The sequence below is a fragment of the Tribolium castaneum genome, chromosome 10 (genome assembly GCF_031307605.1).
Source record: "Tribolium castaneum strain GA2 chromosome 10, icTriCast1.1, whole genome shotgun sequence".
NCBI lineage: Eukaryota > Metazoa > Arthropoda > Insecta > Coleoptera > Tenebrionidae > Tribolium > Tribolium castaneum.
In genome coordinates, this window is record NC_087403.1 from 2,901,042 (window position 1) to 2,922,301 (window position 21,260).

At 34.4% G+C, this 21,260-nt stretch overlaps 4 protein-coding genes across 10 annotated transcripts in view; 3 read left to right on the top strand and 1 right to left on the bottom strand.

Moving 5' to 3' along the window:
* Positions 1–63: 63 nt before the first annotated feature.
* On the bottom strand, positions 64–3,620 carry LOC103313003 (uncharacterized). Of its 3 annotated transcripts, none has more exons than XM_064359562.1 (9): positions 3,465–3,620; positions 2,505–2,812; positions 2,381–2,449; positions 1,614–2,330; positions 1,099–1,167; positions 647–1,041; positions 429–560; positions 255–377; positions 64–198 (listed from the first exon to the last, which is right to left on the bottom strand). In XM_064359562.1, the coding sequence occupies exons 1-9, from the start codon at positions 3,490–3,492 to the stop codon at positions 162–164; spliced, it is 1,878 nt and encodes a 625-aa protein (XP_064215632.1). In that variant the 5' UTR covers positions 3,493–3,620; the 3' UTR covers positions 64–161. The 3 variants fall into 3 exon arrangements, with proteins under 3 accessions (XP_064215632.1, XP_015835242.2, XP_015835243.2); XM_015979756.2 differs by lacking the exon at positions 3,465–3,620 and adding an exon at positions 3,017–3,269; XM_015979757.2 differs by lacking the exon at positions 3,465–3,620 and adding an exon at positions 2,912–3,167.
* Positions 3,621–3,726: 106 nt separating this feature from the next.
* On the top strand, positions 3,727–7,129 carry Wsck (wsck). Its single transcript, XM_008195112.3, has 10 exons — positions 3,727–3,895; positions 3,939–4,041; positions 4,097–4,278; positions 4,324–4,463; positions 4,507–4,800; positions 4,845–5,071; positions 5,120–5,482; positions 5,593–6,075; positions 6,126–6,339; positions 6,388–7,129. Exons 3-10 carry the CDS (start codon positions 4,121–4,123, stop codon positions 6,672–6,674), a joined length of 2,166 nt encoding a protein of 721 aa, XP_008193334.1. The 5' UTR covers positions 3,727–3,895; positions 3,939–4,041; positions 4,097–4,120; the 3' UTR covers positions 6,675–7,129.
* A 1,432-nt stretch (positions 7,130–8,561) lies between these two features.
* On the top strand, positions 8,562–10,550 carry LOC103313004 (uncharacterized). 3 transcript variants are annotated; one of them, XM_008195114.3, is made up of 4 exons: positions 8,562–8,733; positions 8,799–8,839; positions 9,504–9,605; positions 9,684–10,550. In XM_008195114.3, exons 2-4 carry the CDS (start codon positions 8,809–8,811, stop codon positions 10,334–10,336), a joined length of 786 nt encoding a protein of 261 aa, XP_008193336.1. In that variant the 5' UTR covers positions 8,562–8,733; positions 8,799–8,808; the 3' UTR covers positions 10,337–10,550. The 3 variants fall into 3 exon arrangements, with proteins under 3 accessions (XP_008193336.1, XP_015835248.1, XP_008193337.1); XM_015979762.2 differs by having other exon boundaries at positions 9,504–10,550; XM_008195115.3 differs by lacking the exon at positions 9,504–9,605.
* Positions 10,551–20,807: 10,257 nt separating this feature from the next.
* Positions 20,808–21,260, top strand: part of LOC662797 (lachesin) — a 79,891-nt gene continuing 79,438 nt past the window's right edge. For all 3 annotated transcript variants that reach the window (XM_008195116.3, XM_008195117.3, XM_008195118.3), the window contains exon 1: positions 20,808–21,055. In XM_008195116.3, coding sequence (XP_008193338.1) covers positions 20,959–21,055 — 97 coding nt within the window. In that variant the 5' untranslated portion in view covers positions 20,808–20,958. The remainder of the gene's footprint in view (positions 21,056–21,260) is intronic.

Consider the following 21,260-nt stretch of genomic DNA (forward strand, 5'->3'; position numbering starts at 1 on the left):
TATTCATACTTGGCGGTTTATATAAATACCTTGTGGGAAAATAGAGAAGACAAACAATAGATATAAAACCAAAATCAATATTTATTAATTAAAAAAAAAATAAAGCAAACAAAAATATCAAACAATACTACAGTTTTTCTCAATTAACTCTAACTTCAATTCTAATTAGCCGCTGCTGCCTTATTTTCCTTATCGTGCCTGAAAGTACAATAAATAATAATGTTAAAAAAGCGCAAAGTTATAATATGTATTACTCAATGTTTAGTTGAGAACGTAACACTTTAAGTATCTCCTTCAACTGACTGTTTTGATTAGTGACTTCTTGTATTTTCGCCTTAAATCTATTTTCTGCCATTTCATTCGCCCCGTTAAATCCCCTACAACACATAACGTTGACTGAAGAAAAAAATCAAAATTATTGTACTTACTCTAGTGTTAGATTCTTTATTTCTGCTTCAAGCCTAGTTCTCTTCTCAAATTCCTTGTCATACATCTCTCGCATTGTTTTATTTTTTTTACAAAGCTCGTTCATAACTTCATCATATTGACGCAAACTTTCGCTGAAAATAAATAAGTCAAAAATTTACCCACACCTAAATAATTTTCAAGTAGGTAACTTAAGAGAAAATAAGTTAAAAATAAGTACCTTAATTTCACATTATCCTCTTTCACCAATTGAAGTTCGTTTTCAAGTTTCGAGTGACTTTCTTTGAGTAATGAGAAATTGTTCAAGGTTGACTCACATTTATTTTGAAGCTCTTTCAAATCATTTACGTATTTTTTGTTTTCGTCTGACAAGTTTGCAATTTTTTTGTAGGCTTCATCTAATTCATTGTTACCACTTCCATTCTCCTTCAATTCAGTCTTTATTTTTATGGGTTGTGTTATGACATAGTCTGGTCTTATTTTAATCAATTCTGCTTCTTTTTGAAGAAGTTCCATAGTTATATAAGCAATTTTTTTGCGCAAAGAATTAACTTCTAGTTTCTTGACCAAATATTTTTGATAACTAGGCAACTGTTGGTTTGATGTTGTTGGAGACTTAAGTTATTTAAAATTTCAATAGTCATTGTAGTGATACCTAATTTAATATCTTACCGATTTTAACAAATGTTGATAGAGATCATAATCCGAAATTCCCGGTGACGGAGGCACTGCTAAAAATTTCTACAACGAAATTACGACTGCCGAAAAATAGCTACATTTATTATATATTTAAGACAGAACGAAACAAAAACAAAACATTAAAGCTACAGAATATCAAAGTAATGAAAACACGAGTAATACATTTACATCAAAAACGTTCAAATAATAATTTCAACACAAAACACTCCAAAACTTAAGTTTTTTATTTAACTATTTACTGTGTTTTTTCCCCTTTCTTCTTGATCTACCTGCCACATTACTTCCGGCGACATTAAAATCTTCAGAACATATCAAATTAATGAAAACACGAGTAATACATTTACATCAAAAACGTTCAAATAATAATTTCAACACAAAACACTTCAAAACTTAAGTTTTTTATTTAACTATTTACTGTGTTTTTTCCCCTTTCTTCTTGATCTACGTGCCACATTACTTCCGGCGACATTAAAATCTTCAGAACATACCTGTGTGGAAGCATTGGCATGTTCTCTGCTTCGATGGAGAAAGTCTCTGAGATCGCTAACATTCGCTGTTGAGGCAGTTGTTTGCACCACCATGCTATCAATACTCCTAGACGGAAGAATTGCGGATAACATTTCATCTAGTTCTGCAATATTTGCAGTTGAGTCAGTGGCTTCGACCACCATACTATCAGCACTTTTCGACCGCCCAGTATTGGACACCATTTTTTCCGTATCTTCGAAATCGCCCATATTCGCTGTTGAGGCAGTCGCTTGAGCTACCACGCTAACACCACTATTCGACGGGAGAATAGGTACCATCTCTTCTGTTTTGATATCACCTCCTGACGTAGTTGCTTCCTCTATCATACTACCAACTCTTATAGAAGAATCAGTTTTTGCTACAATCTCCGCTCCTTCAGTTAAAGTTGTATTCAACTCTGAAGTAGTTGCTTCCTCTATCACATTACCAACTCTTATAGAAGGGTCAGAACCAGGTACCACGTCTTCCGCTTTAGCAGTATTCGACGTTTCCTCTACTTCACTTGACGTAGTTGTTTCCTCCACCATATCACCAGCAGTTTTAAAAGATTCATCTGACGTGGTCTTGGATTCTGTCATATCTGTAACACTTCCCGTCTCTTCTGCTTTAGAAACAACTTTACAGTCGGTAGCAGATGTAGAAGAGGCCACTTCTTCGGTCATCAAAGCTACAGACTCCTACGATTTTAAACATGAAAATAAAAAAAATACCTAACCAAAATGAATACTTCAAGTGGACTGCTTAGGAAACTCCCTTCAATCTTCAGGTTCTCGAAGGCAGCCGCCAAATCAAGCATCTGATATAAAAAACATAAGCATTATAAAAAATTTGTTTAAAAAATTACGGTTTACCGGAGGCTCTTCAAGGCCGACATCAGCAGGCCCTTCAACATTAGCAGGCCCTTCGACATGAGCAGGTCCTTCGGCATCAGCAGGCCCTTCGACATCAGCAGGCCCTTCGACATGAGCAGGTCCTTCGGCATCAGCAGGCCCTTCGACATCAGCAGGCCCTTCGACATGAGCAGGCCCTTCGACATGAGCAGGTCCTTCGGCATCAGCAGGCCCTTCGACATCAACAGGTCCTTCGATATCAACAGGTCCTTCGACAACAGCAAGCCCTTCGACATCAGCAGGCCTTTCTTCCTCGTTATCCATTGTGACTAATAAGAAATAACAATAATACATATTCATTTTTGTTGAAGTGTTAAATTTTGTAACAAATCCCGGTCGTTAACCAAAAATTTGTGTGCACAACTTACATTTACACAAATTAACAGTTTTTGTTACAGCTTTTCACTTCTTGGAACTCAGAAAATGCGTAGTTTACAATGATTTCATGAGAAAGTGATTTTTATCGCACATACCTTGCTTCTCCATATCAAAAACAGGCACAACTAAATTACACAGAAAAACTAAAGCCTTTAACAAGTTTACACAGGTTTTGATTTGAATGAAACCGTTGATCATAGAATAAAGAGAGGGAGGATCGAATCTCTCTGTCTACTTCTCGCCAAAGCGCTACCAAACCCTGAGAAAACGAACTAACTCGATAATAGCGGGAAATTCAAACAGAACGTTTTATTTCTTTTCCAAATTTAAAGAATTATAAATGTTAAATGTTTCTGTACTCGTGCACTGTTAGGAGACATTTTAATAAAAAAGTATCTGTAACACTTGCAATAGCACAAAAACAATTAACATCGCTTAATAAAATGAAACAGTCTCTCTAATAAAAATTTATTAAAAAAATAATAACGTGCAGGAATGTATAGGCAAAATTAATTTAATTCAAATTGTTCTTCATAAACATACTCAGATGTAGTAATCTATGTAAATACATTGTCCAAATGTACACATTGTTTATTGAATTGGTGATACAAAATGGCCGTATAACGAATATACTCGATTTGCAAAAACAACTTGTTCGTACGATCTAACGCCTGACAATAACAGCGGACCATCCAATTCGTGTACATTTCTTTTTGGGCAATTTGAGCACAATGCATAATACAATTGGTCTGCTGCACAATGTAACACTCGCTTCTTCGAAAAAATTGACAGCGATAGCTGACAGGCAGAAATAACCTGTGAAAAGCATTTAGTTTTGTAAAATAAACAAACTGATAAAAACTGTAAACACACAATACCTCTGTAATAAAAGAAAAGACATCGTTTATAAGCAAGTTGACGAAAAATTGAGTTTGGGGCGATTCACGTGTTACACCTGCGATTAGTCACTCAGGGTGTGTTCATTTGCATTTTTACTTAGTTTAACCTTAAGAGAAGCATTTCCAATACACTTATCTATTGATCGGTGAAAATATTGCTGTATATTCCAGCTGGCAAGTTTCTTTTATAATATGCTGATTAATGACGACTTTACTAACAGGTAAACAAACCGACGATTAAGCTAGTTTGTGTTGTTTCGTAAACCGGACTTTCAGATTTGTGAGCTGTAAACACGCAGAATGATCAAGCTCTATTTAATACTGTTCTTAAGTACGGCTTTAAGCGCAGATGATAGATTCAAAGGTTGTTACAAAACGATTTTCTCAACACAAACCTACAACGTGTCTTGGACAACAAGCGAGCAATGTATCAACGAGTGCAAAACGAGATATTACAGGTAGCCACAGTTTAACTTTTCCAACTTTAACCGTTCCCTGTCCAGGTACGCCATGGTCCAAAACGCTAGGTCATGCTATTGTGGCAATTATCTGGGCGAGGAAGTTAACAACACACTGTCTTGCGACCAAATTTGTGACGGGTTTTGCGACAACGTAACCGACGTGTTTGCGACCGGCAACTTAGGTAATACCGGAATAAAAATATCAAAGTTAATCGGCGTTTCCAGTCCCCGGGCCCCCAGAAGAAGTAAAACTAACGAACGTGACCGACTCAAGTGCCCACATTTCTTGGAAGCCGCCAAAGTCTTACACGAAAATAAACGGTTACGTGATAAAAGCCACAGTGATTCACACTTACGCTAATTACATTCCAAATAGCCCGGAATGGTCGTATTTGAACGACACGTTCAGCACAAAAATTATCCTTTTACCGGCCACTAAATATAATGTAACTTTATGCGCGCTCTCGCCCGATGGTTGTGGGGCGCCCTTTTCGCGAGTAATCGAGACTGAAGTTCGAGGTGAGTATTTTTCAGTGTGTTTAGCGCGCTACTGGCTGTTTCAGAACCCGAAAATCCACCCGAAAGTCCGAACATTATCAAACGAGACGGGGACAGAATGGAAATTGAGTTATCAGAGACGTCGAATAGCAATGGGCCTATAACGTCCTATCTAGTCATTGTTTTTAATGACGACAGCCAACAAATATTCCAAGAGGACTCACTAAAGTCCTATTATGAAGCCAAGCGGGAAGGTATAAACTATTACATTACGGCTGAGTTGAAGCCAGAGGTTTGTCTTGACGTTCTGTACTATGTAAAATTATAAGGGGGCTTATAGAACATTCAGAGGAGATTTATTGTTGGCGATAAGAATTATTACGGAAAATACTATAACGCGCCTTTGGAGACCAATGTTCACTACAGCATTATAATAGGGCTTGTGAGCACTTTAAATGGCAAAACGAAAAGAGCTTTCAGTAGTTTAAAACATACGGATACGGACGGCACTGAAGAATTTATTGAAGTCAGTGGTGACTCGCCCGCTGTTATTATCGGACTGTCAGTTGCTATCGGTTTGCTGAGTTTTATGTTTATTGCCGGTATCATCGGGTTTATTATTTTGAAAAGTCGAGTCACCACTAGAAGACAGAGACTGTCGGAAAATCAGGAGTTGACCCTTCAGGGACCAATGATCGAAGTTGTAAGTATTCACCGTTGTCCACATCAATAATTTTTTAATAAAAAGAATTTTTCAATTCGCTAAAGCGGACAGTTATTAAAAATGAGAACAACTTTGGTCTTTATTTACAGGAAAACAACGGATACATCCCTGAAGAAGAGCACACGAAAGTGAGCTACTACCGGGATCTGAAGCAGAAGGTGAGGACGATTCCTTACAATCAGCTAAAAGTCGAGCCTACAAATTTGCTGGGCATTGGCCGTTTTGGGCGAGTTAACAGTGGCTCGATTTACGAGAACAGCACCTTAATACCAGTGGCAGTGTACAGTATTCAAGACAAGAAATTGTCGGCGGACGATAAAAAGAACATGCTTCGAGATTTAGACGTTCTGATTAAAACGAGAAAACACGACAATGTTATTGCCTTAGTGGGCACTTGTGAGACGTCACAGATGGTGTTTGTTGTCCTAGAGTATGTATCAATGAATCTCAAAGATCTACTGTTGGGCAGTAGAGACTCACTGCCTGGGAAATTTAGCAACATGACTGAGAATCAAGCTTTAGATATTGCTATAAATGTAGCGAAAGGGATGTCCCACTTAGCATCTAATAAGGTAAGATAAGTCACCTTATTGGCAGGTTTTGTTATAGAGTTTTGTTTTAGATTATTCATAAGCAGCTTTGTGCGCGCAATGTCATGGTGGCGAACGGGTTCATCCCCAAGATAAGCGGCTATGGACTGTCGCAGTTTTATAGTCACAATAACCTGCCTGACTACACCCGCTGGACGGCGATGGAAGTGTTCAAAGGCCAGGCGCATAATTTGAAAAGTGATGTTTGGTCTTTTGGATGCTTGTTGTGGGAGATTTGTGTTTTAGGTATTTGTTGAAGAATTTATTTTATAGTTTAATTGGTCTTGCTTTTAGGAGGGACTCCTTATGGTAATTTCTCAAATAATGAAATACCTGAAAGAATTATTAAAGGTCTACGTTTACCGCAAATGCAATATTTCAGCGATGAACTGTATCAGTTTATGCTGAGCTGTTGGCAGATTGACATGGACGAAAGACCTGACTTTGATGTCTTGCTCGAATCGCTTCAAACGTTTCAAGAAAATTCACTGATTCCGTGTTTAAGTTTTAATTTGTATCCAAACTTTCAGTATGAACAGTTTTACCCTGATATGGAAATTGCTGTGAGGCCAGTATTCTAATTTGTCTTCGGTTAATATTGGAACCTACTAATGCATCCAGCACAAATTTATGACATGCTCTATTCTAATGTATGAATTTCTAGAACGTTGTTCCATTTATGCATATCTCTATTGAAAATGACATTGTTTTAATTGTCTTACTGGACTTCCTGTAATAATTTTAGCATGCCACTCAGCTGATATTATATGTTTATAATCCTCGTGTTGATACCATTTTTGCGCAGCTAGGTGGAAATCCGTCATTTTAAAAGACTTAAAGAATCTGCTAAACACTGAATATTAAGCACCGTAGTTTTAGGTTCGAGGCGTAAAATAGGTTTCAATATTTTGTACTTACTGGTTACTTTTATGTATTAAATTATACATTCCATTTTTATCTCGAATAATTTATGTATGATATTGTATTTTTACACGATACCGCCTATTTTTATAATAATAAATTTTTTTACACATCATTCGTAATGATTCGACTTTTATTAAGCCCCCTTCTCGAACTAAAAATAGATTATTTTTGAGCAACTATTTCTTGAGAAAAAATTATTATTGTGATAACAATCTTTGCGCGGATCTGCTAAGGCTCATAAAATTACCTGAAACGTTTTCAGACATTTAAAAAAGGTTGGTATAAATTATTAAAGGAGAACTCAGTGTTATTGTGCAAAATAAAAAAACATCCAAAATATATCTCTAGCCGCAGCATACGTAGTTTTTAGTGTTTTCAGTACCAACATGATGGCAAAGTAAATTGCCTAAAGCTCTAAAATAAAATTTAAATTTTGGAAGTGTTTTTTAACACGCCATACTAGAATTTTTGACCACGAATATAATTCGACATTGAGATTTTTTTACAAAAGTGGTAATAAGTGTATAATAAAATATCACTAGTCATAATAAAATATCACTTTGTCTAGTAACGTGTATCTTACGTACTTTTTATGCAAATTTTAAAAATATACTCAAAAATTTGCCACCAAGTCAGAAAAAGAAAGAAGCGCTTTTTGAGTGATTTAAAAGATCACTTCTAAAATGATTAATTTAGAATAATTTCTGAAAGTACCGCAAAAACAGTGGGTTGCACTTAACGGTGTATTACGTGTTGCCTATAGACGGGTTTCGTAGTGCATCAAATGTACAGGGGCGTATTAACGTTGAGAACGGGCCTCAATCCAATATACGCTCGCAAAAACATTCAGCAAACAAATGTATGTTAGTAAACATATCATATTCGTGTAAAAAAGCGTTCTCGATGCTTTCAACGTGCATGATTTATAAATTTATAATAATTTGAAGCGGGTTTTGCTCCAAATTTGGTAATTTGAGGAGAATAGGCGTTTTCAAAGTTTGCATTAACAAAAACTCATATGCACGATCTTAACTGAACACGAAATCGTTCCGCCGAATTAAATTTTTAGTTCAGTACGTGTTAAGCGCTCTAAAAAAATAGAAATAACACCTTTTTTCAGGCAGTTCGGTGGTTTGTTTTTTTTTAATGAAAGAGAATTTAATAATAACTAACGGTAGCGGAAGAAATAATCATAAACAAGAATACGGTCAAGGAAATAAATAAAATTTCCTCCAAATGTTCTCACCTGAGGATAATGTGGTTGAAACGCGTTGTGTATAAAATACACGTTTGGCGCATCGGGTTCTTAATCTATGTTTTTATTAGTCGCTTTCATGCCAAGACAATCCAAGTTGCTTTTAGTAATAAAAAGTGTTTTGATTTCAAAATACGCGCTATATTCCAGATACTTTCATTGGTCTGCTCTTGTCATACAATTGCGCAGTGTTTTCATTTCAAAATACGCGCAATATTTTAGATACTTTCATTGGTCTGCTTTTGTAATAAAATTGCGCAGTTTAGAACTGGGCAAGACGCTCCACCCTTCTACTGTCTTTTACAAAACTTCTACAACAGTGCCACCATACATTACCCAGTTTCTATTTTTTCTTAAAAACTAGTCTAGAAAAGAACTTTTTTGAGAAAGTACACGTAAAACAACGTTTTCACGTGTATATAGTTTCCCTGTTTCATTTGGTTGTTGAAAGAATAAGCGAGGTAAGCAAAATATACCTACTTTTCGCAATTTTATTCTAACCTGTGGCACATGTTTTCCGTTAAAGTGAGGACAAAATGATTTTCGCAGGAGGATCAACCACCTCGAGTAAGTAATCAACTTTTCTACATTCCTTCTGTTTCTTTCAAGTCTGTCGCCTGTTACTGTTTTAGACGTAACAGCAAATTTCTTCCAAATTATTCCGTAAATTATAGAAATTCCGCCGCGTTATCGCGATACTTGCGTAATTGTTTGGAATTACATAGGATTTGAAGGAATACCTGCCTTAAAATGAGTCGTGATTCCCAATTTCAAAATTGGGTAGATTGGAATTCGTAGTTTCTTCTCGGAAGTGGAAATACGAGAACTTACACTTTGATAAGACACAAACAATCAAGAAACGTATGTTAGGTGGGAGCTAGACAACTTATAAACACTGAAATTGATATATTAACTATTAAATATAGCGATTAACGACTTTATTTCCATTGCGATGAATTCAAAACTTGGTGGTTCATTGAATGACACTGGTGACTCAAATCGTCACCATAAACTTAAACCGTCTGAACGTGGAGCATTTATTCCGGTAAATGTCTAAATAATTCGACATAAAGACAACTAAAGTCAAAATAAGAAGATAAAAATATAATTTGTTTACACATTCACATACAAAACACGGCTTTCTTTCTAATTTATTTCTTCTAGTTGTAGAAAGTTAGAGTTGATATTAGCTTTTTGAGGACTTTATTTGAGCTCGTGTTTTCCCTTCTAGGGGTAGTTCGCAGTGCCTTGCTAATGGGCTGTGGAGCTCTGGGGTACTACTTTTATAAAAAAATTACGACACCGAAAAAGTCTGCGGAGTCTAATTCAGAAGGTAGAAATACTTCAGTAACCTATAATTTCGCATCCTATTTTATCCCTTCTGAAATAACAATTGATGTAATAATCCAAGGTCTAGAATCTGAATCTGATAATGAAAACCGGCCGTCGTCCAATGCGTCCGAATGGTCTGAAATATTAAACTTACTAGAAGAATTCGCAACATCCGGCCGAGATGATAACCACGCATCTAGCCTCGTTTCCCCTGAAATGACCATGGACGCGATAATCGAAGGTGTGGCATCTGAATCGAATATTGGTGCCGAAGGGTCACCCACTGCGTTCGAATCTTCTGATACTTTACCAGTACAAGAAGAATTCTTAACACCCCGCATTGGTAGAAACGGCGTATTGAGCTTCATTACGCCTGAAATAACAATGGATCAGGTAATAGGAGGTTTAGAACCTGAAACTGCACTGGCACAATCCATTGCGGCGGAATCGTCTGATGTACTACCATTCCAAGAAGAATTTGGAACACCCGAAATAGATTATATCGGCACCAATGGTGATCCTTCTTACCTTCAATCGCTTCTAGATACTGACGGCGCCAGTTCTGCTGATATTGAGTATCTTATACCTCCACATTTTTGGGACGATATTGAGGAATGCGATGAATCATTCGGCTATGGTAATAGATTTTACCAGAGCACTCCTAAAACTTCAAGATCGCCCAGTGAGGCTGATACGGTTGTTCTGAATTTACTAGAGGATGAAATTATCTAATAAACGATACTAATGTATCTCCACGTGATACCTTTAAAGGTAAAATACTTTGAATGTACTTTTTGTTTACTCGTTCAATTTTTTATGTATCAATTTTTATTTAAAGTTTTTGTTTACGTAACGTTCACATCACATGTGATACTCTTTAATATAACCGCTAAATATATATTCTTAAGTCATAACTTTTGTAACTTTTGTTTAAGTGTTCGCTGAGTTCATATTTCAATAAAAAATTTGTAAAATACTTTGAGTATTTTGTATTTTGATCTGGTAACAAATACCAGCAATATCTTAAAACAAATTGTTCGTATAAGCCAGTGGTTCTAAAATGGAAGCGTATTGTGTTTTGAAGTTCTTTCTACTTTGAGTCCAAAGGCTTCTCCAACTCCAATGAAGATTCACATGGTAAGTGAAAGAGTCAAAACTGCAGCATCAAAAAGTACTAAAAAATATCGCAAGGCGCTTCAGCTTCAAGAACACTACATAAGATTTACGCAGTTTTAAAATTGATGAGACCTCAGTTTTATTATGAAACTGTGTTGTAGAAGGTAAGTAATGATTTGTAGCAAATGGTCTCCATTCTGGTTCTCCATTGCGGGAAAATTTTTGATTCAATTTTTTTTCAAAATCTAAGGTCTAGTAGGTTGTTTAAATTTATTAACTAATTTATAATTCTTGTATTTCTTATTCCTATGCAGAAAATATCGATTTTGCAAGTATAAGTGGTGACAAGGAGCATCCAGTGTGTACTTTACTTCCTCGTTGTGTATCACTAAACTATTCAAACTGAAATTGCATTTTAGTGAATGATGATTAAATTAACCAAATACGCTTTAATGCGAACTTTACTATAAAGAAAAAAGGCGTTACTGCGACTAAAATCCAAAAGTATTAATAACATAATTATTCGGAGCAATTGTTTGAAATGACGGAAAACTCAATGTTACGCTGTTTTTATAAAATAAAAAAGTCGTGGCGTTTTATTTTATTACATCAATTATTTACGTTTATTATTTGATGTGTTTAACAATTTTCAGTTGTGTAACTTACAAAACGGGCGTTATTTAAATCAATTCAAATTAAAAATAAACAATTACTGTAATAATTACACTAATTTGTTGTTGCAGCCTTTCTTGTTGAGAGATTTTTCTCAGGGAGACCGAGAAAAATAAAAATTATTGTATATTTTTTCTATTTTCTATCTGGAGAGCTGCATTTTCCACTTCAGAGTTCTTCCCTGCCGATTATTATTCTACTTCAGATTTGAATTTAACCACCGTACACGAATTTCTACATTGAAATGATTTACCAGGGATTTTCCAGAGCTTTAGTAGAGGTTGCTCCATTCCAGACTTTCTTATGGCCTGTTTATTTCTAGTTCTTAATTATGGTAACTTTGGTTCTTTGCAGTGCCTTGCGATAATTTGTTGTAACAATGTCCGTGGTTTTAGTACAATTTTTACAAAATGTTAATTATTATTGCTCTAATTTTGTAATAAGTTTGATTATGCCACCCTTGAAATTTTCAGATTAGATTTGTAAAGTGCTCGTAGGCTTTGTTTTGTAGCCAGTTGGTGGGTTTTATAAAGGCGAGTTACTTGGGCCGACCTAGAGTTTTGTAATCTTGACATATGAAATCGAACGTCACGCTTCAAACCAAGAACTGATTTAGAAAAGTCAAAGTTCGGAATGAGTGAGGCACATCTGTGGCCACGCGTGTTCCTTAGTTGGGAAGCCCAGAGACGGAACATTGTTTGACACGTCTACATCATTTGTTTACTTTTGTTTATGTTACTACTGTTGATACGATACAATAGGTATACGGGATATTTTCATATCTTTGTAAATAGGATATGTTTTCTTGTTTTTAAAGTCCATTTCGATTTCAATATGGATCCCATATTGTCATTCAAAGAGAATAAAGCCATATTAGAGAAACAAGAACCAACGATGAGGGTCCAAATAAGAAAATAAACAATGTAGAGGACTTTCCGCTCAATCGAAAGCTCAGCCGCTTTAAAAAAATGCGAGCACCTAGAAAACGTCGATATTCCTTATCAAATCTCCAATAAGTGATTTGATTTTATTTACTTAGGGCTGTATGAAACTGAAATTTTTACACAGCACAAATACTACGCGAAGCACGTTGTTTTAAAAGAGGCCACCGATGTATTTTGCTATTTACTTAAGGATGTTTTCAGCAGTGTACATAATGTTTAGTTTATTAGGCGATTAAGTAAAACGGTTGTGAGAATAATTTTGTTAATATTGTGGCAAATTTGATGAAATTAAACAGAAGCTGTTTGCTTGTTCCACATAATTATGGTAATGTGGAAGATACAAAAGAGTTTGTGAATGGTGAGGTTCAGAGTTAGCGTGATAAGGTTCTCCTTAAGGTATAAAAAGGTGTTTATGAAAATTGTAGATTATCTTTAAATTTAATATATTTTCCCAAGTAGGTGGAAAAATTGGGGCATGCTTCAGAATATTTTAAAAATAATTAAATCGGATATTCGGTATTCTTTACACCTTTACAACATAAATTCTTTTATTCGAATATCGTTATTTGCGATAAATGTCTAAGAAGACAATTTAAGTTTAAAGGGAAATAATGCAGTAATGACTGATTTGATTTAACTGAAATCGCGGATGAAATTCATGTTAAAAGGGAGAAATATGTTTATTCATTTAATAGCATTATAAAGTTTTGAAATGAAAATATGCTCGGCGTTATGTTCCTTGTCAGAAGATTAAGGATAATATGATTTAGCAATTTTTTTCTCCACGCTGAGTCCAAAAGTATTGCATTCTAGAGAAATTAATTAAAAAAGTTTAAATTTGTTACATAAATCTGGAAGTAATTTATTGTTCTTTATTATTTACCTGAACTTTAGTTTATTCATCTCTTTCTAGAAAGCCACTGATACTTCGTCAAACAATTACCTTAATCAGCGTAAAGTTAACAATTTTCATTTTCCCGGAATTTCGTTTTATTCAAAAGTTAGGTATTTCATTGACATTCCTAAAGAAATACAGAAAAACAAATATTCCTGAACATTCACAAACATTTTAATTGCTAAACTTGCTTTCTCTTCAAAATTATTGTTCATCCAAACCTCACCCCCATCCACTCGCTTCAAATGCGGTCATCTTTACTCAACACAACATAAAGAACACCGAACAACTTTCTTTACAAGACAGGAAAAATATTTCACGTTCAAAGATACAAATTTCCTAACGTCATCCGCCTTCATTTCATTACACATTTATCACATTCAAGCGCCGTCGACATGTACTTAACTGATTTAAATTTCTACAAATGCCTAAACTCAAACCAAAATAGTACATGTGCTAATATAATTTTTTAAATTCATGACTGGTTGTTCTGTGACTGTGATTAAATTAAATTTCAGTGTGAATGAATTTTACCTTTCACCACGATCTACGGATGTTTCCTGGAGTTTCCAGTTTTGTGATTTCCGTTTGCATTAACCTGTCTTGGTAGTGAAACATTTGGAGAATTTTTATAATTTCCTCAATTTACTACATTATGTAAAAAACCACCGTGCGATTTCCACATGAAAAGACAACTAAATCAACGTACAAAGCAGGCATAAAAACCAAATTTTGATCACTGACATTTTATTCATTGCTAGTGAACTAAAATGTGTATTATCTACGTACATATTGCTAACTATTTTACTAATTCAAGCAGTTTCAGCTAAGTTTACTTATAATAACTATATAAAATTCTGATACGTAAATAAATATACTCGTACACAAGAAAACTGCCAAACTTATTTTTTATGAAAGCATTTGCTTAAACCGCATTAATTGTGACCCAGAACACTTTGGGCGCACAAGAAATGTTTTGAGAAAGTGAAAATCGATAATAATTACAAGTATTAGGCGACCTCGATGCACTGCACATCCTATCAAAGAGTAACTGTTTGAGAAGCCCTTACCGGAATATTCTGATGTAGATAGAAGTGTTAAGCCTTAGGGAATATCACTCTGTTAGTGCATCGATACTCAAATGTTGAGTGGAAAATTCAAATTGCTCTCACTATCCCTCAAAGTAATTAGTTATTACCACAAAGAGAACCTTCCCTTCTAAGAGCGCACCCTACTTTATTAAGACGTATTAAAAGCCTCACAAGCCACTGTTTCACCTCAAGTATTTAAAATGAAACTGAATTTTATTTGAAAATTTCGGGAGGGCTCCGAAGCTGCAAGACACTGAATCATTCTCATTCATATTTCCCATCGTCTGTGTATTTAACAACTACCAAGTGCAAGCTTGACATCAGAGGAGTCAGTCGTGTTTTGAATCTGCAAAGAAGCGTCCAAGCAGAATATTTTAATTACAAACGAGACCGTAATTTACATTGCACAAGTATATATCCACAGAAAAAATCTTTATGATTAACCAAGACGTATTTAACATCGTAATTAAAATACGTTTATCTAAATAATGATAAACAAGTTTTGGTTTAAAATGACTTTCAAAAGTAAACCACGGCAGTTCTTTCATTACAAAACCACATATTTTAATAAGGGATATGTACACTTTTGTTGTTCAAGCCTTTTTTATTCATCATTTCTATGTTCATTTATTTATTTATTTGAACTAAGACTTGTACAAAAAATCGATTTGTCTTGCTTTAGTGACAAATATAAAAATTTTCAAAATGTCTTCGGTGTTGCTGTTTAATTTTTTGTGGCAGTTGCTGTCTTCAAGATCCATCTTTGTGTATTTTTTTAGGAAAACAGTTATGGTCAGAGATATTCCACCTGGCCATTTTTCAGTGAGACATTTTTACTCTCCCTCTATTCAAAGACCGTTTAATTCCATTAATTACTTTGCCGTCTTAAATAGGTAAACATACGAGCATTCTTTAAATAGAGACTCTTTGTCTTTGTTTCTAGTAAAACATTGTTTTATACATTAATGCCACCAAAGCGAAAACATTTATTCCCAATTTCTATCTTTCGTTAAAACGTACAACTGTAAACGGTTGCCAATTTAATTTATGAGTGGGTGTATTATGTATCTAATTGCGCAAATAAAAAATAGCTTCGAAATGGAACAAAATTCAATAGATTTATTTTGTGAAGTACAGTTATATTTTAATCTTTGTTGGGGCGGATGAAGCTTTCAGTAAAATCACAATGCGCTCACATTTTCCAAATGCAATAATAAGATAATTAATGGACGAAGCGCCAAGTAATAATAAAAACATGGTTTTATTTTTCCAACTAATTAGACCGTTAATAGAGGAGAAGCCAAGGAATAATTAAGAAAGTGCAAATTATAAATAATGGTCCAGCGTGCATTTTGTTTAAAATAATTTTTAAAACACGTTCGATAAATGGAAAAAGGTTGACAGGTGTGGATATAACAATGCCGGTAATCAGAAGGAACTCATTATATCGTACGTCCGGTATGATGGCTGGATAAACAGTGTGGAGGAAGTATTTTCACCCCCCCGTCATCGGACATTAGATATCTCCATTAATATAAATTAGTGAATATACGTCAGTTTAGCTTCAGACATTTACCGACCATCCCTTCATCAACTTTTTACCTTATTGCTTTGTTTCCACCTTTAACCTAATTTAGGTTTGATGTCGAATGTGGTTAAGCAAACGTATTGCGTTAAATATGCATGCTAGGAGGAGATTAATGTGCTGACCTGGTTTATTTCCCTATCCACATTTTATTTCTAACAGGGAACGAGCAAAAGACAATTACACGAATTTCGTATTATCGTAGCCTCATGAAACTAACTACGAATTTTAGATGAAGTGTTTCAATGCATAAGCACTTTAAGTGGTAAAATATTTTATAAATTCCCTTGAAGAGCCAATTTTTGTATTGGGCTAATGATTAAGACTTAAAGAAACTGGAATTCGCCTTTAGGCAATTTATGAAGTTTTCAGCAAAGTATACTGGGTTTTCAGAAGTAATAAAACTGTTATATCCTTTAAATACTTTTTAGGATTATAACATAAAATATTTTTTAATCACTTCATCTTAATTATGGCATCTCCATGGTAATTATCTCGGAATAACACTAATTACTGGCTACGATCATTTTAGAATCTAATTTATAAACCTGCCACAGAGGCAAGTTTCTTGCAGCAAGTATTACACATAATGCTTATTACTTTACTTTAATTAAATAACACCAATCTGACACTTTCCTCCAAACTTTTAAATTTAAAGACACGTTTTATTTGGCAATGAGAATGATAAGTCTCCGAAACCATCGTCTGTACACTTAGATTTATTGTGATGAAATCCTGAACAAAATTGAACTTTTCGATCCTTTTTTCCTATCATTAGTTTGGTTGTTTCGCTCACTCCAACCTAAACGACACGCTTGCCTAATGCTTTGCCATCTAATTAATAAATCAATTCCACCTTTAATAAAACGCATCAACAATAGGCTCTCTTTTACGGTGAAAAGCAATCCTGTTAATTATATTAGAGGTAGCTAACTGCGGACCCACACATAATGTGATTCACTATACCTAACAAAGTAGATGAACCACAAGTGTTTAGGGCCGTAAAAAGCTCAAATCCACTCTTACCTAGGGCCATGATAAAATCTCGTCTTTGCTAATTAAGGTTTGCGCTTTATTTGAGGAGATACGGTTGAATTAATGCCAGCAACCGTCAAATCGAGCTCTAATTGTGTTATTTCTGTCTGTTTTGTTCGATTTGTATTAGTTTTTGGAAATCTGAATCACTAATTTTATTCCTGCACAAAAGCTGCGCTTTTATAAAGCTATTAATACTGTTGTTTCTAAATTAATATGTTAGTTAACAATAATTTAATAAGTTTATTGCCAATTTGCCAGTGTCTTTGTTGCTACACATTTTTACGTTTACAATTTCCTTAGCTAATAAGTTTACAACAATACTGTAGCACACGTGGGAGGTAAAAAACAAAGGTAAGTAAATTAATTAAACTGCAAAGCTATGTGTCTGTTATAAACATTACACTTAATTTAGGTTTGTTAATTTAGTAATAAAAAACTGCCGCAATACTAGTACAGAGAAAACGGAGGCTTAGACAAGTTAGTTGCAGTAATTAATGAAAGAATAGTTGCAACTTAATTTTTAATAAAGCATACGACATTGTGACATATGGTATTTGCTCTTGGGAGAAGAATTTTGAAACAAATTGTTGTTAAACGTGCATTTTCGTGCTGCTACGATGGAATGGTCTTTATTAAATTTTTCATTACCTAGCATTTACTAATAAGTGTGGGATGTTTTCGCAGAACGCGAAAGGTAAGGCAGAAATTGTTCCTACTTTTGTTGACTTTGAAAATGACATCATAATTGTTATACAGATAGATAATGAGTGAATATTTTATGTAGTATAAATGAATGAAAATGAAATAAGTGTACAAATATAGAAAAAGAGGAGACACTGGACGTGGTTTTGAATGTAGAAAATAAATTGGCTATTGACTTTTGATCGTTACTACTTGCAAAGGTTCGTTAAGACAACTTTCTGAATGTTGGGCTGATTTATAAACTGGCCACGAGATGACCGTGTAGAGAGGAAGATAGCTCTCATTTAGCCGCTAGCAGACGAACTCTAGAGTAAAATAAAACCGAAACTTGCCAAAGTTTTCTTATTGGGGTATTTAGTAGGCGTGGGCTGAATTTTTGAGGGTACGGCTGACTTTACCTTTCTGCCGTATTGATAAAAGAAATAAATAATCGTCAGCCGGGCAGCGAAACGAAAGTTTAATCATTTCAAGTGTGAATTTTTCCAGTTAAATGGCCGAGACACAATGCGTTGAAAAGGGGTATGTAAACTATGTTAACATTCACACAAAATTAAATTCCCATATTACGAAGAGTATAAAACTTGGAAAATTCTTTCAAGACCTATCGTCCATTGTCTTTCCAAATACAGAACCAGACGGAGAAATATGGTGATAAGGTTTTGAACGTAACAGCAACTGTGAAATAAGACTTGACAGTGTGGTGTGGAACGTTAGATGAGACATGACGCATGTTGACAGATCATCAGGACGCACCCATGGGACGTCTTGGCGCCTTTCGTTCACTGCATTTCAATGAAGTTGGGAATGCTAATCTAGATAACATACTAAACACATTGCTCAATATTCGAAAAATGGACTCTATCATTGTGTACACCCCCACATTTTATTCAAATTATTTTCCCACTTGAAACACTTAACATAAATCTGGTTTCTAACGTTTTAGTTTCAGTATTATTATCTAAATATAATCTAAACGAAAATCTGGTCAAGACTTCAATTGTTGGATTAAAGCTCGATTTGGAATTAGATTGTGGAAAATATTTCTGAATTTATCACAAATATAAAAAAGAAAAAATAAATTCCGTTTAATTTTAAACCAAATTTTAAACTAATTGAATTGTAAATAGTAACTAACGATTAATTAAAGACTCGCTACTTGTAAACATACGTGCGTGCGAAATATTGTAATTTATAATTTTTAATATAACATATACATTATTACTTGTGCGTTATTTTTCCATTGCTTATTTATACCCGTATTGTGTCCTCATTGAACGACAGGCCTCAGTATTGCTTTATTTCCGGTTTTAAAATACCTAGGGACCAATTATCTATAAACTTATGCACAAACTTCATAATGGGAAGATCCAATACTAATAATTGTTCCCGCAACCTACTCTAATTTAGGGTTGCAATAAGATTAGCATAAGTAAATCAGAAATATTCCAATATTGTAAATTAATGTTTGGTTCAAAATGCAAGGATTTTTATTAAAGAGAGATCGTTAAAAACTATGGACAAAACTTTAATGTATTATGCACGAAAATAAATTTTAGCGAAGCGTACTACGTAATGTCTTCGTACACTAAGCAGTTCTTTTACATTTAGTCGGTTAATAAATCTATAAGATACAACAGCCATAATTTTCATGTTTTTCGACTGACGCAGACTGGTCTAAACGTTTACTTCAGTTCTGCTTATAATAGCATCAAGGTGGAAGATGTATAGTTATATCTCTTTTTTATGGAAAAAGTTTTAATGCAATTTGAGCTTTAACAGATTTCACTAGTATCTGCTGCGGAAGAATGATCTTTTTAATTTAGTTAAAATATTGTGATAAGTTTTTCGATTAAATATTCGCCATTGCTAAGCACTACAACGTTAAAATTCTTAATCGATGATTTTTATAAACGTCTGAGCTTAATTTCATCGTCGACGCCACAATACCGACGTTTAGCCTAAAAAACAGAATCGAATATCTCGGTATTGTATTTCTTATTACCTCCGAATCTGTTGAAAATTCTATGTTACTGTTTTGGGTACATACCTTTCTTGTAAAAAATTGTATCTGTTTTTAATTAAAACTTATTAGGCTGTTGTGTTAATTTAATATAATGTATGATTTAGTTATTTAACTCGGTCTCTCCAGGAGAAAGGCTTCACCAAGACCATTTATATACAAATAAGAGAATTTATTGATGGTATATTGAATATATTTATATTATTTCAAGCAATCATTGGCACCACTACCTAATTAAATTTTGTTTTAAAATTAAAATGAGCAACATTAGTGCAATTTTATTAAATGGGTTGGAGCTGTTTGTAGATAAATTAGTGTTGTTTACTTGTCTATTAAAAAAACTTGACAATTTCTAAAGAAAAAAAACTTTTAAAACTACTGAAATTTTTTCGGAATTATTGTTCTAATTTTATGAAATTTTTCAAATTAACAAAAATACGTAAGACATTTTCATATTGTTTAAACCACATCTACTATGTCTTGATCAAAGTAAGTTTAATTTATTTTTTATTGTTTATTGGCAGCCTTGTTCATCCTTAGTTTACATTTATAGAATTAATTTGAAATCAGTTTTTTACTAAAACGACGGCTTGTTTAATTGGCGCAGTCAGTAGTGTTTGTGGTAAGACTTGCATCTACTGTAACATTTACACATTTTGACCTCGATTTTACCATTTAATTAGCAACTACTACAATTTTTGGTATTAGCAAGTCGACAGTGAAGAAATTTTTTGTCGTAGGTAATAATTTTTGTTTTTTAGTGGAGGGAGGTGGGCGATTTGTAATGACAATAACGCCCTTTTTCCAATCTTTATGAGTGTCTATTATTTAAAATGGACGTTTTAAAAGCTGTTGAAAGATTTATTCAGAATGATTCATGTCGAGCGGGAAACAGGCGATCAAGATGCAAAGTTCTGACACAGTGGAGCACGTGCCCATTTGAAGTTTTATTTGGAGTTAGTCCTACCTATGTGTTATAATTCTAATTACATAGTATCTTACATGTCCTAGGCCCTCCCATGTAACGTCTTTTGATTTTCCTATTGGTTTATTGGTAAGACCTTGTGGTGCGTGATTGGCCAAAGCCGGCACCAAAATCGAAAAAGGCGCATGAGCGAAGGTACAGCGGCAAAACTCACTGGAAACTGTTAGTGTTTCCCCGGTTTTTGATGAGAGAACATATGACGCTTAGAACTGGAAAGACGTAAACACGAGGTCTGAATGTGAAAAGCACGCGCTCGGAAATTTCGATCGAAACTCAAAACGAACTGTGTTGTAAGGACTGTCCGTTATGTTTAATAAAAAAAGAAAGTGTCAAAAACTTTTAATTTTTTTGAGTATTTTCTACTTTGCTCAAGCTGCCTCCTCCACGGGGGCAACGTCTAATGGTAAGTTTAATACTTTTAGAAGACCAAAGCGGTCTCCTACAGAATTTCATCTTGGCGTAGCTGACAGGCTTTGAGGGATGGCTAATTTCATTTATTAATGTTTGAGATAGTTCTTTGAGCTTTCCTCTTGTTATTAAATTAGGAATGTACGATTCACATTCTGAATGTTTATTTCGTTCGATTCTAATTTTCCAATTAGAAAGCT

What these genes read in the sequence shown, in the direction of transcription:
- LOC103313003 (XM_015979756.2), bottom strand. Translation starts at nt 3,119, where the DNA reads ATGATCAACGGTTTCATTCAAATCAAAACCTGTGTAAACTTGTTAAAG. An exon ending in GAGGATAATGTGAAATTAAG is followed by an intron (nt 561 to 646) that starts GTACTTATTTTT and finishes ATTTATTTTCAG; the next exon opens with CGAAAGTTTGCGTCAATATG. An exon ending in CGTTCTCAACTAAACATTGA is followed by an intron (nt 199 to 254) that starts GTAATACATATT and finishes TTGTACTTTCAG; the next exon opens with GCACGATAAGGAAAATAAGG.
- Wsck (XM_008195112.3), top strand. Translation starts at nt 4,121, where the DNA reads ATGATCAAGCTCTATTTAATACTGTTCTTAAGTACGGCTTTAAGCGCA. An exon ending in TGCAAAACGAGATATTACAG is followed by an intron (nt 4,279 to 4,323) that starts GTAGCCACAGTT and finishes TTCCCTGTCCAG; the next exon opens with GTACGCCATGGTCCAAAACG. An exon ending in CGGCTGAGTTGAAGCCAGAG is followed by an intron (nt 5,072 to 5,119) that starts GTTTGTCTTGAC and finishes GGGGGCTTATAG; the next exon opens with AACATTCAGAGGAGATTTAT.
- LOC103313004 (XM_015979762.2), top strand. Translation starts at nt 8,809, where the DNA reads ATGATTTTCGCAGGAGGATCAACCACCTCGA. An exon ending in AGGAGGATCAACCACCTCGA is followed by an intron (nt 8,840 to 9,503) that starts GTAAGTAATCAA and finishes TTTCCCTTCTAG; the next exon opens with GGGTAGTTCGCAGTGCCTTG.